General features: G+C 49.0%; 1 protein-coding gene across 5 annotated transcripts in view; it reads right to left on the reverse strand.

Annotated features, from left to right (window-relative positions):
- The window catches only part of ACTN1 (actinin alpha 1), an 88,678-nt gene extending 83,533 nt beyond the window's left edge, over positions 1-5,145 (reverse strand). For 3 of the 5 annotated variants that reach the window (XM_030483369.1, XM_030483373.1, XM_030483371.1), the window contains exon 1: positions 4,840-5,113. In XM_030483369.1, coding sequence (XP_030339229.1) covers positions 4,840-4,944 — 105 coding nt within the window. In that variant the 5' untranslated portion in view covers positions 4,945-5,113. Of the gene's footprint in view, positions 1-4,839 lie in introns of all 5 variants that reach the window. The other 2 variants (XM_030483372.1, XM_030483370.1) reach the window with 1 other exon arrangement.
- Between the last annotated feature and the right edge of the window lie 10,667 nt (positions 5,146-15,812).

The raw sequence follows: 15,812 nt of genomic DNA on the forward strand, positions 1-15,812 counted from the left end.
CAGTGTCACTCGCAGTGGGAGCAAAGGGACTCAAGTGCTATACATTCACCAACACACATCTATTTATCTCATCGCTGAATCTATGACAGTACTGAAAAAAACTTTAGCGAACTACAGATTAGGTGTGGTATCACACCTCTGTGTTGGTTCACTGCAGCCTTCTGGAAATCTAGATACCCTCCTTAAAATAGACCTTGTCTGGACAAGAGGACACTCAATCCAAGAGAAAAGGAAGCTGTGACTGTCAGAGATGTTAGTCACACTCATACCACCTGACCAGAGCATGCTACCAGCAGGCTTGGAGGTGGGGCGTTTCCATAAGGGACCTGGGCTCCATTTGACAACAAAATTCAAACCCTAATAAGAACAGTAAGACCTGTTGGATGCAGGCACAGCAGAGCCATGAGACTCATGGCTTTTTAGGTCATTGTATTTATGTGTATCTTTGCATGCAGTGCATGGCACAGAGTGGTGAGAAGGGATCCAGGAGACTGCCATTTCTAACAGGGAATTTCTGTAAGTTCATGAATAACTGTACTTAGTAAGTACTTGTTTAGGGCAGAAAAGGTGCTCCCAAAGTCTGCGCTATCACTGCTTCAGCAGTGCTGTAAATTCTCTCAGCCAGCGGTATCATTTACTGCCACATTGCCACAGAAATGCCAACCTGGTGAAGCAGAGCAACACTTGATAAGGACAAAGCACATTTAGTTCATTGATTTGATTTTTTTAGTATCATTATTTTATTTAAAGAAAAGCATTACTATCATTCCTTACAGCATTTAATTTGTATATGGCTGTCTTCTCCATGCTGCAAATGAACACTGCTTCCTAATCATATTGCCAAGATGGCAGCTGTCAGGTCAGAAAGCAATTCAGCACTTAAAGTTCCAACCCCCCCCAAGCTCTACAGTTGGGACAAGTTGCTTCAGGTCAGATTTTAAAATAAACCCTGAATGAGGTGCACCTTGAACAACCAGTTCATGAAACTAAAGTGGCCAAGCAGAGATCCTGCTGCACACTGGGCCTGAGCGCCCACCTACACCCCAAAGCAGCACCAGCTTCACCACAGCGTCGTTCTTGTCCTCCCTGAGACACTCAGAAGGCTATGGCGGGAGGTTTTCCTTCTCACTACTACCCTTCCCCTCACCTGCGAAGATGAGCCAGGTGTGCTGAGAGCCAAGGGGCTCCCCTAGTCCCTCAAAGCCAAATCCAGCTCCTTCACCAAAAGCCCCCAGGTGACTCAGGAAAAGTTTGAACACTGCAGCTGACCATTTGTCATTAAAAGGGAGGAATGTCCTTGTGGGCACAAGTGACAATCTCTTGGCCAGTAAACACCTAGGTACATGCTTTTTACATGGCAAACTATCTCAAAAGCTAGGTGAAACTGTTGCAGTGGCTTTCAGCATTCTTCTCCTGACTCCAGACAGGAAAGAAGAGAGAACAGAGAGGAAAGAAAAGGCTATTAGAACAAACTAGTGAGATGAATTCAACAGTGCAAAGCGGAAAGTATTTTAATCTCAAGAAGAGACCCTCTGCTCCCACACAAAAGGCTGTACAGAGGCTTATATCAAGTGAGAAGTAGCTGAATTTGTTCTGCACACTGTATTTTTTTTACTACTTATGAATAGCAATGCTACAACAAGTTCTTTAAAGCCTCTTAGAATCTCTTCTGATAGACATGAAAAGTAGACTTACCGTGGAAAGCTGCTTTCCTCCCAGGAACTGTCATTTTATCCCTGCATTGTAAAACAGTAACTTCCCAGGAAGGTGCAGGTGGAAAGAGGCACAAGACCAGTGTCTCTTCCCTGTATCATGTTCAAGAGACTAAGGTTCACCCTCCAAATATGAACTTCCACTCTGCAGCTCACCTATTTATACCTATCTCAAAGCAGCTCATGAGATCATATCTCAAGCACCACACCAGACAGCAAAGGCTGTTGTGTATCTGTGCCTCAGCACAGGTAGGAAACCTGTGAATCACCCCCTGAAAACTCAGCAAGCTTCTTGTCCTTACAGTGTGCCGGTTGAGCCTATTACTAGAAACCAGCAGATCTTCCTGCTTCTGACGCCTGCCATGAGCTCTGCTGAGCCCGTGCAGACAGGAGAAGGGGAGCTGGATTCAATTCATCTTTGAGCAATATCTCTAGACTGTTTGCTTCCCAAGCCTCAATTAGTCCCAGCTGCACAAAGCCACGCAGGACAGCACTGAAGCACAGCTACTGCCAGCCCACAGGGCCTTACTGAGCCAGGACACAAGGGGCTGGGTTGGAAACAGCCAGCAGGACATGGCCACTTCTCAGCCTGACATTTGCTTTAGACATGCTGTCTCCCTTCCCAGAGGGGGCCTGAGCATGGAAGTTTCAAGTCGGCCTCACTGGCTGGCTGCAGTGCCATAAATAATAATGGCAATAATTTGGTAGTACTTAAATCAGATTTAATACTAAATCAGACAGATTTCCTTTGTCAGAAATTCTCTAGGTGTTCCTTAGGTGAAGGAAAACCTAAAACACGTGAGTCAACCAGGAAAGACTAAGCCTGAAGAGAGTCTACAGGAATAATTTGGGAGGCACATATCTCTCCTGTTCACCTCAGCAAGCCATTAACTAATGTGTACAGTTACAAATATTTAAACTATCGCAATGATTTCATTTCACAGGTAAGAAAGGGTGACAGCTTTACTACACCACACATCCCAGGCTTATGCTTAGCGGATACACTTATCTCCCCACCTCTAAAGGAAGCAAGACCAAGACCCCAACAGGGTCACATTTAGCTGCAGGGAGGGGAACAAGGCTGTCCCTCAATACCTGCACAGCCTGCCCACATCGATCCCTCCAAGGGGGCATTAGTCTGACGGGCTCAACTGGGAAGAGCCATCTATCCCAGAACTGATCTTCCTACCTACAGACAACAGAGGGGTGGGTCACAATAAAACTATGAGCTTGCACCACTGTAGAAGGTAACAGCTTCAGCTGTCCATCAGTACAAAGAGAAACAACCAAGCGACTCCAGCACCAAGGGATGCCTAAACTATATAGAATCATCCTGTTCAGCAAGCTGGAGAGAGACACCCAGCACATCAAATCAACTGGTTGACCATCAAAAGAAATTGGCTTGATTATTTTGAAGTAGGTATGTTAATTCCTTAAAACTCCCTCTTAGATTCTCCCCTCCTCTGCACAAGTAACCCAAGTTAACAGACTAGCTCTCTGTCCCCCTCTTGTGATAGGACCAAGACGACTTAAAATCTCCTGGAAGGAGGCAATATTAAAAGAAGAATATTAAAATATGCCCTTTACAGCATATACCACACCTTTGTGTTTGGGACAACATATTAATCCAAAGGTTTAGCTCCTGCTTCTTAAAACTAGGTCAGTGTCCCACTACATATAAAACATCTGCCTCACCCTGCACCCCCACAGCATGACAATCATTTTCCCCGGCAGCCTGTGAGCAATGCTGCCCATCTCACTCTGGGCCCCTCTGCCTGTTTCTAGATGTATGGGCCAGATATAGGCGTGCAACTGAAGATACAGATCTCAGCCAAACAGATCTTCTGAAGAGGAGGAAACTTCCCTCCTCATAGGAATAGAACCTGGTCTTCTGATAAGCCATCCAGCACCCACACCCCAGACCAAGATTGCGTTCCTCTCTTTCTGCTTTTTTGAAGTGTTAGCTCACATGCCATCAACTCTTTCTCCATTAAATGCCCTGGTTTGTTTGCTTTAATTCTCCTACTGTCTACTCTCACCACCCAAGTCCCTCCAAGCAAGTAAACCACTGAGAGCAGCTCTATAGCTATTGTCTTCAACTAACTCATCAGACTCCAGGGGAAAGACTTCTCAGCAGCACCATTTCAGACAGCTGTGAACAGGAGAACCTGGAAACCCTTCATCTGGAAGCAGGGGAGGAGGGAAGGAGAGGGGCTGAAGAGGAAGAGGAGTCTTCTCAGTGGTGTGCCCTCCTTCCCAGTTGCTCCCAGCTCCTTACAGGAAGCCCCACACCTTGGGCTACATTATATATATTAATGTATCATCTAAGCATAAATAAGCAACAGCCTCGCCTCTAGCACAGAAGCTTTGTGGATCCTCCTGCCTGCTCACAGCTCAGGCAGAGCCAGGCAGGATCCAAAACGTGATCCCAGAACAAACAAGTGCCCTGCCATGTTAGCATGAGTGTTTGCTTCAAATTCTGCCTTACTGTTGCCCGATGAAGTGACTAAAACGGAAATGTTTCGGGGATTAGGATTCCCGAGTGATCTAATACAGGATGCTTTTAGGTCTAAAGGGGGAGGGAAAAAAGAATACCTAACTAGCGAGCGGCAAGGCTGGCGCTGCTCCTGAGCTCCCCTCCCCACCGCCACCCTTTCGGCTTAAAAAAAGGGCCGAATGTTACCATTTTTGGACATGAGCTCCGCGCAAGCCCTGCCCTAAACCACACCATTCAAACGAGAAGCCAGTCACCATCCCGCTGCCGGGACAGCGGGGCCGGGGCGCGGGCAGCGGGCGGCCGGCGGGGCTGCGGGGGAGCGCGGGGGGGGGCCCGCCACCGCTCCCCGCTGCCCCCCGGGGTCCCCGCTCCACCCGTGCGCACCTGCGGGCCGTGTGCCGGTGGCAGGGCGGACATCTGTTGCTGCGGGGGGACCCGCCGCCGCACCTCCCTCCCCTCCGCGCCCCACCATCACCTGCCCGCCCCACCCGCCCCGCCACCGCGCAGCGCCAGCCTCGGCCAGGAGCGCACCGGCCCCGCCGCAGCCGGTGGGGGTGGCGAGGCCGGGTCCTGGCAGCCCCGCGGTGCGTGTGTGTGTGAAAGGAAGGAAGAGGAGAGCGGTGCGCTCACCTTCCTCTGCTGCTTCTCCCAGGCCGGGTCGAGGAGCAGGTCCCGGTCCCAGTCCTCCTCCGGCTGCATGTAGTCGTTCGTCTGCTGCGGGTCGTAGTGATCCATGGTTGCTGATGCTGCGGCCCGTCTCTGTCCCGTTCGTTCGTTCGTTCGTCCGTCCGTCCGTCCGTCCGTCCGTGTCCCGCCCGCCCCGGTGGCTGCCCGCTGTGCCCGGCCCCGCGGCCGCTCAGCCCGAGCAGGCGGCGGCGGCGCCCGCTCCCACCTCTCAGCCTCAGCCGCGCGCAGCACGGCGGGGGCGGGACGCTCCGCCCCGCCCGCGGCCTTGCCCCCGCGCCTCCCATTGGCAGGACACCCGCGACCGAGACTGCATCTCCCGGCCATAGCGCCTCGCTCATTGGCCTCTCCGCTCGTCCGTCACGGCACCCGGCCGCCGCGATAGGCGGGCTGCGGCCCCCGCGTCCCGCCCTCAGCCCCGCCCCGCATCTCCCTGCCGCCGCGGCGGCGGCGGCGGCCGCGGCCGTGACTGAGTGATGCTGATGCTGAGTGATCCCGGGCCATGGCCCCGGCATGGGTCGGGCGGTGCCGGGAACATCAGTGCCGCTTTCGGGGCATTTTTGCCCCAACGGCTCCGCGGCGGCGGGATGGGGCGTCGTTGCGCGGGTCAGGGCAGCATTGTGTCCCTCTGAGGATGTTTTCACGTGGCACAGCTGGCGGCCCCGAAGTGAGTGTGCTTGGCCACAGCCTTCCCGTCCTGCCACCACGCCGCTCGGAAGACAGCTTGCTCGTGGGGTCATACAGGTGTGCCACACCTAGGATGCCAAAAATGATCGTATTTTCTCTTGTTCTTGACAGGCAACTGCTGGTCAAGGTTAGGATTGCCAGCGCTGCCGGCTGAGACTTCACACCCGGAATCAACAGCCGTGCAGTGCCACAGGCACCCAACGCGACCCTCCCTGCGCCAGGCCTGCCAGACACGCCTGCGCTTTCTGCCCACAGAGACCCTGTTTAACAAGAGAACGCCAAACGACAGTGCAGTTGGCTCATATAGTGGCTTCCTAGGATAGAAACAAACCGTGAAGGAATGTACCGATACATAACTGCTTCACATGGGTTTCTGTCAGCTAAAGCGAGTGAAGGGGAAAAAATTACAACAGCATTATTAATTTACCCTGGTAGTCTCATGGACAGGCAGGATGGTATCAGTCACAGAAGTGAGAGGAAGCCCAAAGAAATGCCGCTCCACAACACCATCCAGTGCAGAGTGAGCTCGTGTCTCAGTTCATCCAGATTCAGAAGAAACAGAGAGTTTGTGGCCCATGAATGTGGGAAAGAGAGCTGCTGAGAATGGACTGGAAGAGTGCTGCCAAGCATCAGGTTAAATTGGGCAGAAATGCTCAACATCAGGCAGGATTTAGACCCAAATTAGACCAGTGAGCTCTTCTTCCAAAAGAGGGGAGTTTGTTTCCTGCTTGGTACAAACATTGGAGGTGAAATTTGACATATTCTTTCACTTGGTGGCATAAATAACTGTGCAGACCACAACGGGCAGGTGCTCTGTATGGTACTCTGTCTTCATGTGCCATATGATGCTCTGTGTGTACACTTTGAGACATCATAAACACAAATACAATTATCAGAGTTGTTGTGCACCTTTCAGAGACTTGTATTTACCCTGTCATGCATCACTTGGGGTAGAAATATTATTTAAATATGTAAGTACAGTAATAGCCATGATTTTCAAAAGCAATGCAAGATGTCTCCATTTTGAGACCATTTGGGAAACGAGGCCGCTCAGGGCAGCCAGATGTGAGGAATCCAGGACTACCAGGCACCTTGGAAATCCTCCTGGCTGCCATTCATGATGAAGTATTGGGGAATGTAAAATAGTCCTGTCACTCTGGAGAGGTGGTAATGGACTTGAAAGAAACTTCCCCCACTGTTCCGCACTGCAGAGAGGTGCGGATGATGGTGCTTTTTGAGAAGCAGAGTGGAGGAATTTACATTAAGGAAATATGTAAATCATTAGGGTTTGAAGAGAAACAGCCAATTTTATTTCTTACAACCATTTGGTGAACACCCAGTAACAGAAATTATGAACTAACAGCTACAGCCTGATCACATAATAGCTTAGAGACAACAAAAATGCCAAAAAATTTTGTTATCTTCCAGTTTTTCTTATTTATCTTCCAACCTGAGGAATCTGGAAGAATATAGGAATTAGCAAGATCTGGGGAAAGAGGGAGGAAGGAAGTAAACACATTCCTTGAGAGAACTCCTGGGCTTTGTATGTCAAGGCAGGGGGTCCTGTTGCTTCCCCAGCCTTGTACTTTGAGAGCCCATTATTGAAAGACACTTTTCACACCTTCCCAAATGTGGGGAGAGGTCTCAGCTGCCAGTTGGATAGGGAGATTTTCAGCATTTTCCAGGAGATGCTCAGCACCACAGAGATCCAAGCCCTGAGACACACTGTGGGTTTCTGTGAGGCTGAACCTTCCAAATGCTGCCTCTTTGGTTCCTTGGAGTGGAGTTACGAAGTAACTATCCCCACAGCTATAATGTTATTATTCTTAGCGGTGTAAAATACACCTAGTGATCTCTCTAACAGAGGCTGGTGGTACTATAAATAATGTTGTTAATTGTCAAAATCCCATTAATTGACATATTTCTTCCTGCACAGAGCAGAGGATGGATAAGATGATTTAATGTATAACATCAATGCAATCAAATGTAATAAAATCAGGAACAACTGTGAGGTTTCTAGTGTGTTAGAGCCTCTCTCCTAATTATCCCTGCCATTTATATTTTCAGCATCGTGATCCTCACTTCTCAAAATTCTTACCCAGATTTCTAGGAAATATCTTAATTCTTCTAACACCATCCCAGCTATTCACTTTTCACAGACTCCTTACAAAAGTGAGAGAGTGTTCTTGGCCACAGTTTCGTGAACTTGTGGGCAATAGTGGCAGGGCAAGTGCGGGGAAGATTCTTTCTAAACTTGGGAGAGTTCCCAGATCCACTCGACCACTGGCCTTGCAAAGAATTGTACCAGCACCACGAAGGGGAGAAGACAAGCTCACAATGGGAGAAGGAGGCACAGCAGCAACAGGAGTACAGAAGCCAGTACTGCTGGTGGGAGAGATGCCCATAGTCATCCAGGGATAACTGGAAATAAGGCAAAAAAAGGAACAAACATAGCAGTACTCTGTTTTTCCTTATTTAGTCTCCTAGAGTTCTCCTCTGTACAAGATTGCTGCTGATTTCCTTGGGCTGTTATTCGAACCTTGCTGGACTGCATCGGTCTCTAACATGGTCTTCTCAATCCAGTGAAGGGAGAGTGAACTGTTTCTAGGGCAGTGGGCAGACCACTGTGGGAACAGTTGGATGTACATCCTACTTTTTCAGCCTGTAACAGATGAAAAGAGGAAGGACCCCAAGGGCATTGGGATATTTCTAGTTACTGTTTGCTGCTTTCTCTTTGTGCTTAGCATATTAGCTACAGGTCACAAGCTCCCCCGGGGAGATATCTGTTTTCTTGCCAAGAACATCCATAAGCTTCTGTAATGAGGCCCAGCAGGTGAGCTCAGTCTCTCTACAACAATGAACAAGGCTGTGTTGAAGTGGCCCTTGACTTTTGTTTTGGGAAGCCTCACAGCCAAGTTTCAGCACTTATATTCTGCAGATAGACAAAAACTTTGTAGATCTGAGATTTAGCACTTAGATTTGAACTGCATGTTGGACTCCTATGGTAAAAAATTCAACAAGTTACAGTCTTTCTCACAGTTTTTATTTCCCCAGTCCAGGACACATTACCAGTAAAAACTCAGTACCTTTGAAGAGCAGATGTTAATTTGGTGGAGTTCAGTGGGGTATATACCGTGCTTCATGGGAGACTAGGGAGGGGAGCAGCTCGTGCCCAGAGATTTGGTAAAACTTGTGCTTTTAAGAGGTGCCAGGGATAGCTGGAAATGAGGCAAAAAAAGGAACAACCAAAGCAGGGATGCTGTGTTTGGAGGAAAGGGGAAAGAGGCCTGAATGAAGTTCCCACTTACAAAACATATTCTCTCTCCTTCAGGGCCACTTCACCTAAGTTGTATTCCTCTTCTGCTGTGCCCTCACCATCCTAACTCCTCTTTTCCTTTACTTCCTTTCCCATTTACCTGAACTGCCAAAGTTGGCTCCACAGCCCTGCACCCTGGAAGCAACATGACTTCTGGGACTGCACAAGTACCTGAAGAAGGTGTTATCTCCTCCTTCTGCTGTCTGGGGTCAGCTGTGCTTGTTCAGAGCATAAGCTTTAAAGGCCAAGTAACTTACAGAGCTGTCTTCAAACAGTAAGCATTTGCTAATATTGTTTGAAGTGTGTCATTCTGAGAAAATGATTTTTTTTTCCTCCTGTAAAAACCTTGATTTTGCTTTTCTAGCAGATTAGATTGCTTCCTTTGCTTTGACATTGTCACTTGAACACTTGAACAATAGAATCAGGAATTATACCTCCAGTTCCATACTCCTGTTGTCACATAGCCCTTGTATCTACTTTCATCCTGCAAGGCAAATTGAGTACTTGACCAACATTGCCCATATACTTCCCTTTGCTTCCTCCCTTCACCCCTGAAGGGGAAGGTGTTTGCTGCTCAGAAGTGCACAGGAGCATCATGTGCAAGTGAAGCAGGCTCAACTCAGGCAGCTGCTGAGCTGGTTCTGCAGATGCATGTAGAGGGTAAAATCATCAACTGGTTTTACTCACCTACATTGTCACATTAAGTGCTCACGAGACACACTGTACAGTGAAGTTACTGTCTCGGTGCGGTTAACATCCTTGTTTATGGCATGGGCACAGATACATTCAGTCACCCATGGTTAGGGCTTCTCATTTTCATGTTTTACCTGCTAGTTGCTGTGTACTGATGGGTAGGTCTCTGCGGGCTTGCTTGCTCATCCTTTTCAGTTTTCCATGTCAGTCTTTAAAGGACATCCCATTTCACAGCCTTGGCACAGTACCTCTGTCTGGCCCAAACAATAACAGGCTTAGGGACCAGAGATGCTAAAAACAACAGCATTTTACATGTTCTTACAAGAGACAGGGAATGGATTAAAGTGCAGAAGAGGGCACACTTCAAATCGGAGACCATAAGCACACAAATCCCTGATGACTGATATATCCATGTACTAACCAAAGGCTTAATCTAGGCCATGCTCAGTGCAGTCTCTTCTGTGGAGGCAGCTGAAGGGGAAAGGGCTGCTCTGAGGCACAGGGGAAGCCCTGAGGTGCAGGGGAAGCCATGGTGCAGCAATGCCCACCTCCACAAGCAGAGCACTGCAGGGCAGAGCCAACCTGTGCCTTTCCACTTGGCCAAGGTAGCTGTGAAAGAAAGCAGAAGAGCCTGTTTTTTTCTGGAGATTGTGGATGAAATCCAGGCTGGCTCACTCCTGGTGCCACCAAGGGGGAGGCTCAGATTTGAGTCTCCTGTACCCACTCTCTGCCTGAGCGGAGTTTGTCAGATGATGTGTCCATGGTTTGCAGAAGCAAGACGCAGCATTTGTTGCTTCTCTCACTTCTTGCACAGCTACCTCAAATTAAACTTCCCAGGCACCAAAACTGGCCATGGAGCAAGTGTGACAAGCTTTAGAGGCAAGTATGTTGAAGTCTTTCTGGAAAGGGAACAGCAGCAAGATGGTAGCAGGAAGGCAAGCACAGGGATTGGTCTCTTTCCAGCTCCACCCATGCACTCACAGAAAATCTTTTCTGAGAGAGTCACTGAACTCTCATACCTGTCATTATTTAGCCTCAGCTTAAAAACTTCACTCAAAATCCCTTCCCTTCACTTTGATGCTCTCCATAATTGTACAAGTTTTGCACAAGGGAAGCGTCCCTGGTTGGAGGTCTGCAGAATACATGAAGCAGGCATGAGTTCGCTGCAATGTACACTGGGCTTGCCAAGGATAATACCACAGAAATGGATTACCAGAGGGCTCAGTGCTCTGGTCACACAGCCCCTCCATCCCTGGCAGGCTATGTATGCAGCAGATACAGAGAGCTGCTGTGAGTCCTGGTTGTGCATGAAGTTCATTTGCTCACAGTTTTTGCTCCTTGATGCAGGCCCAGGATGATCCCACAGGAGGAACCACAGAGGGCAACAGATGGTAAAAATCTGATACAAAGCAAAGTGCGTTACAAGCAGACCAGGCAGCTACTGCAGTCTTTGGTTTTAGGTGGAGGAGTTTATGGTGTGAGATGGTGTAAGTTTGCATTGCTTTGCTTTTAAGGCTATGTTAGTTATATATGGCAGAGCAAACACAGGAGAACAGATATCAAGATCTGGAGCAGGCTGTACTGTGAGCGGCCGGGGAACGCTGCACGATTGCTGCAGCATGGGAAGGGATATGTGCTATGCAGGCTGACATAATGCCAGGGCTGCAGCTCTCAGGCCTTCCCCTGGAAATCCATGCCCAGAGGTGCACATACACAGCAGTATCATTTGCAGGACATGAGAATGAAGCCCTCTGTTCCCCTCAGGATTTGTAAGGCCATGGATGGAGTGCTGTGTCTGGCTTTGTGTGCTGGTTTTTAAGAAAGATACACATCGATTGGAGAGAGTCCAAAGGAGAACTAACAAGAAGGCTCAGAGGTCTAGAAAACCTGACCTTTGAGGGGAGACTGAAAGAAGCAGGCTTGTTTAGTCTAGGGAAGCAAAAACTGAAGTGAGACACACTAGCAGACCTCAAATATTTAAAAGTGTACTGTAAAGCAGAAGACAGTTCAACCATTTGCCATAGCCACTGGAGAATGCGAGAACAGCCAGGATAGCAAAGCACTTGAGGAGGCCACCAAAAGAAGCTGCTGAATCTCCACTGCTTGAGGCTTTAAAGAACAAGTAGGACAGGCATCAGAAAGGGTAGACTTCAAGGACAACTGATTCCACCATGAGCCCAGAAGACGAACCCTGTGTCATCTTTTGGGACCCCCTCCAGCTCTGCTTCATAGCCCAGCAACTCAGCTTCAGAGGGTAAGACAGTACTACAAAGAAAAATCACATGATTGCAAAGAGAAAAATTATGGAAGAAAAGCGTTTACAGCTTTAGCGATGTAAAAATGTAAAATCAGACATATGCAACCTGACCTAGACAGTCCCATCAGACGCCCATGTGTAAAGCACATTGCAGCCTGACTGCAGCAGGAACTTGACTCAGCTGAGAGAGGTGACTAAGGTGAAAGGGGCTGTGGGAAAAAAATACAACCACGCTTTTATGTACACTTACATGGATAAAAACTGCTTTAAATCCACTTGCAGCTTTCTCATAAAGGAAGTGGCAGCTCTCTTCTGTGTTACAGCTACCAGTTAAATTCACCATCATTACTCCAAATGCTGAGAAGAAATGCTTCACTCCTAGTTTTGGCTTTGAAATGCACCTCTCATGGCCTCTCCATGTCCTCATGTTTTTAGCATTGATTGTTCACATTAGTAGCAAAACAGGTCATGGTGACATGGGAGTGCAAACTATATTCACAATCCATGCTTCTATACGAGGCTACAATGACACACAGTTCACAAAGGGCTAAGAAAATGCAGATCCATACGACTGAAGGGAGGTTGACCCTCATCATTAGTGCACTAACAGAACATGAGTGCTCCTAAAATTAGGGTTGGTTTTTACCTGTCAGCTGTGGTCTTCAGGATGTGAACTGAAGCTCCTGTAACATTATGTGGCACTCCAAAGGCTGCCCTGGGAGAAACAGCTGAGCTGCAGGTTTTTGGTGTCTTCTGTAACACACCAAGCCACCCACCTTCACCAGCAGCAGAGGTGGCAGAGCTTAGCACAGCGTGCTGCAGAGAAAGAGCTCACTCCTTTCAGAATAGTAGTTGGTACAGCTGAAAACCACACCAACAGCCTTCCAGGCATGCCAGCTTTTTCCCAGCACATAGTGGCCCATCACTGAGCAGTGAATAAGATGCTGAGTAAGTGAGGCTGGAATCCAAATTCACACTTGTCTCAGAAGCCGAGCAGGACCCACACACTGAGCCTGAAGCTGTGGCTCCATTCACTTGCCTTCCCAAAGTGTGCTTGCTGGAGCCTAAAGCTGTCCATAGTACAAGGAGGGACGGCTGAAGGCTTTCTTTGAAGAAGCCCCTTCACTCCCCTTCTCTGGAGTGTGCAGGGAGCACCTGGGTGGTTGTCAGCCTCTGCAGAGCAGGTTAAGCTCTTATGCTCCACAAGCAAAAACTGCTGCACGGCAGTGGTTATGGGTTATGTATGCTTTTGCACACAAAATCATCTTGCGTTCATTATGCTTGTCTCCTAACTGGCTCATTCTCCTTGCTGTTTCTTCTCTATACAGCGGGAGCAACTGTGCACAGCTACCTCAAATCAAACCACACACAGTGCAAAGTTACCTCCTACACCAGAAAGCTTCTTATTTGGGAAGCAGCAGCAAACCTCATACCTTTATATTTGCAGTAGCTCCACCATCAGAAAGGTCACATTTGTGGAGCAATATATCCAGGGCTGTAAAATGGTGTTTGGAGAAGATGCATAACAAGCAAGATGCTGCTGGGCCACACCAACAGCACACAGTAGGGACAGCCACTCAGCAAACTAACTAGGTAAGCTGCTCTCCCCAGCTTCCTTTAATCTCTTCTCTAGTAGGATTTCCCCCTTCTCCCCATCTATCTCACATATCATACACCTGTTATTTTGCTCATAAGAGAAGCCTCCAAACAGCAGTGCAAGCTCTGGGTTTCCTGGTAGTTTTGTATCTCTGTTGGCTTTTCTGGGCTGTGACTACCTGCTCATGTTCTTCCTTCTAAGCCTACCATAAAACTAGCTTTGAAAAGACAACAAATGAAGAGGGGTGTGAGAACCACAGACAGCAGCACTTTCAGAACAAGGGAAGGAGGCTCCTGGGGCAGCCCAACCACCACCATGTTCTGGCTGTGCTGCTAATTGTATATGCACCCACCTGTGCTCTCTGTGGCTATAGCCAGGCAGTCAGGGCCAGGGCTCAGAAGTCTCTTCACTGTGTTTAGAGAGTTTGGCCCATGAGCAGATCCTCCCCCATCCCCAAGAGCTCCTCCCAGGGCATCCTGCTCCCCATTTATATATTCTGCTCCTTTAATTTTATTTTTTTCCCTGAGAAAGCTCCAGCTATTTCCTCAATAGCAAAGAGGGAGATGAAGGGGCTGAGAAATAATAAATAACATGAAGTGGTAGAGCAGACCTCACATTAAGCCTGAGGCCCATCTGTCAAGACATCACTCTCCTATTTCTTCTGTTGGACCAACCACAGCCCCTGTGGGCACATTTCTTTCCTGACCCTTAGGAGATGAGTAAAAAGTCTAGAAAATGCTGCTTTGGCTTTTTTCTTTTTTCGGCAGGGTATGTATCAGTGGCCTTCCCTGCAGTTGTGCTCCTGCCATGGGAAGGACAGATGTGCTCCCATGAGGGATGCCTGGCAATCAAACTGTAGGCTTTTACTACTTCATTTGAAGCTTTAAACGGGGGTTTAGTGCAATTGCTATCCAACCCAGCAGCTGGTGACCTGACTGGGTTCCCCCTGCATAAGCAATGCGCACAAGCTGGATCACTGCATCACTTGCGGACTGCACTCACTGTTACTCACTCCCTCTCTCCCTGGCTCCAATGGTGGCCAGCACTTGTCATGGAGAGAAGAGCCAAATGCCCCTGCTCGTCCTGGTGGGCCATGCTACCTCTGCACCCCAAGTTTCCCCCACCCTGGGCTGTGCCTGGCCGCAGGGCTCCTGGCCGGGGAGCCTGAAGGTTTGTGTTCACAGCCACCTACCGTAAGGCAAGCTCCCGCGGGCCAGCTCCCCCCCTGCAGCACGGCTGCAACAGGGAAGGAAAGGTGGAAACCTTCCAGCCTTGTATGGAGCGTGATGGCAGCGGGGCGGCCCTGGAGGCTGTTAGGACTGGAGCCGAGAAATGGAGAGTGAAACTCAAACCAGGGGCAAGAGAAAGAAATACTGAGTGGGGAGTTTGGGGTGGACTGACTGCTCCACACATCTGTGCTGTTTAAATGACTGTCTAGGTGAAGACGTGCTGCTTCATGTTGCCCTCCAGCACACAGGCAGACAGCGGTGGTGCTTTCCTCTCTGGAAGGAGAAAGCTGCCCTTACAGCTCCCCTGGGTCTTCCCCTGCTGAAAAGGGAGAGCCACTTGTTAATATAAAGGAAGATGTGGTTTTCTCTTGGGTTATGGCCTACAGCAAACTCATCATCAATATGCCTGGCCAAAAATACCCCAAATATCCGTACCCCATCCTCTTCACAGGGCAGAAGTGAATGGGGTTTCAGCACTTGCACTTTCAATGGGCTGGACGCAGCCTGTTGGGGCCATAGGACTGGCTCTGGGAAGCAGAAGGCACGTAAGCATTCGACAGGAAAAACAATCCTGCCATGGCCATCAGCAAACTCATAGCCATTCATGCTGCTATAGCTATGAAATGGAGGGTTTTAAGCATAAGAACTGCACCTCAGGTTTCTAGTATCTGTGTGCCAGAGGCCAAATGAAGCATGTCTCTGACCCTACATATTTAGTGAGAGCCATGCTGTAGGAGAGCTTCGCAACTTTGGGGGTGCAGTGGGAGCCCCATCATACGTAGAAGGGTTCTGGCCTTGGGGCTGATGCAGTGGGACTCACTCCTCCCTTGCCTTGGGCAAGGGAGTGCCTTGGAAAGAGGCTGTTGCAGCATCGGCACGTACCTAGCACACCTCCTCTGTCACTGAGTCACTGGCCCCATCTCATCTGGCCTACACAAGCCTACACTGGATGGCAAACGCCTGCCTTCCTTCAGTCTGCAGAGAAGAGTTGGAATCCATTTCCATGAAAATTGTTAGAGAAAGGCTAAAGGTAAAGGCTAAAGGCTAAAGTGTCATCTCCGCATGCCCAAGCGGCAATGTGCTACCCCATGGGAGTCCTATCTTCCAGATGAACGAAGGCCAAGCTGGATGGGGCCTAGT

Source organism: Strigops habroptila, chromosome 4 (genome assembly GCF_004027225.2).
Source record: "Strigops habroptila isolate Jane chromosome 4, bStrHab1.2.pri, whole genome shotgun sequence".
NCBI classification, from domain to species: Eukaryota; Metazoa; Chordata; class Aves; order Psittaciformes; family Psittacidae; genus Strigops; species Strigops habroptila.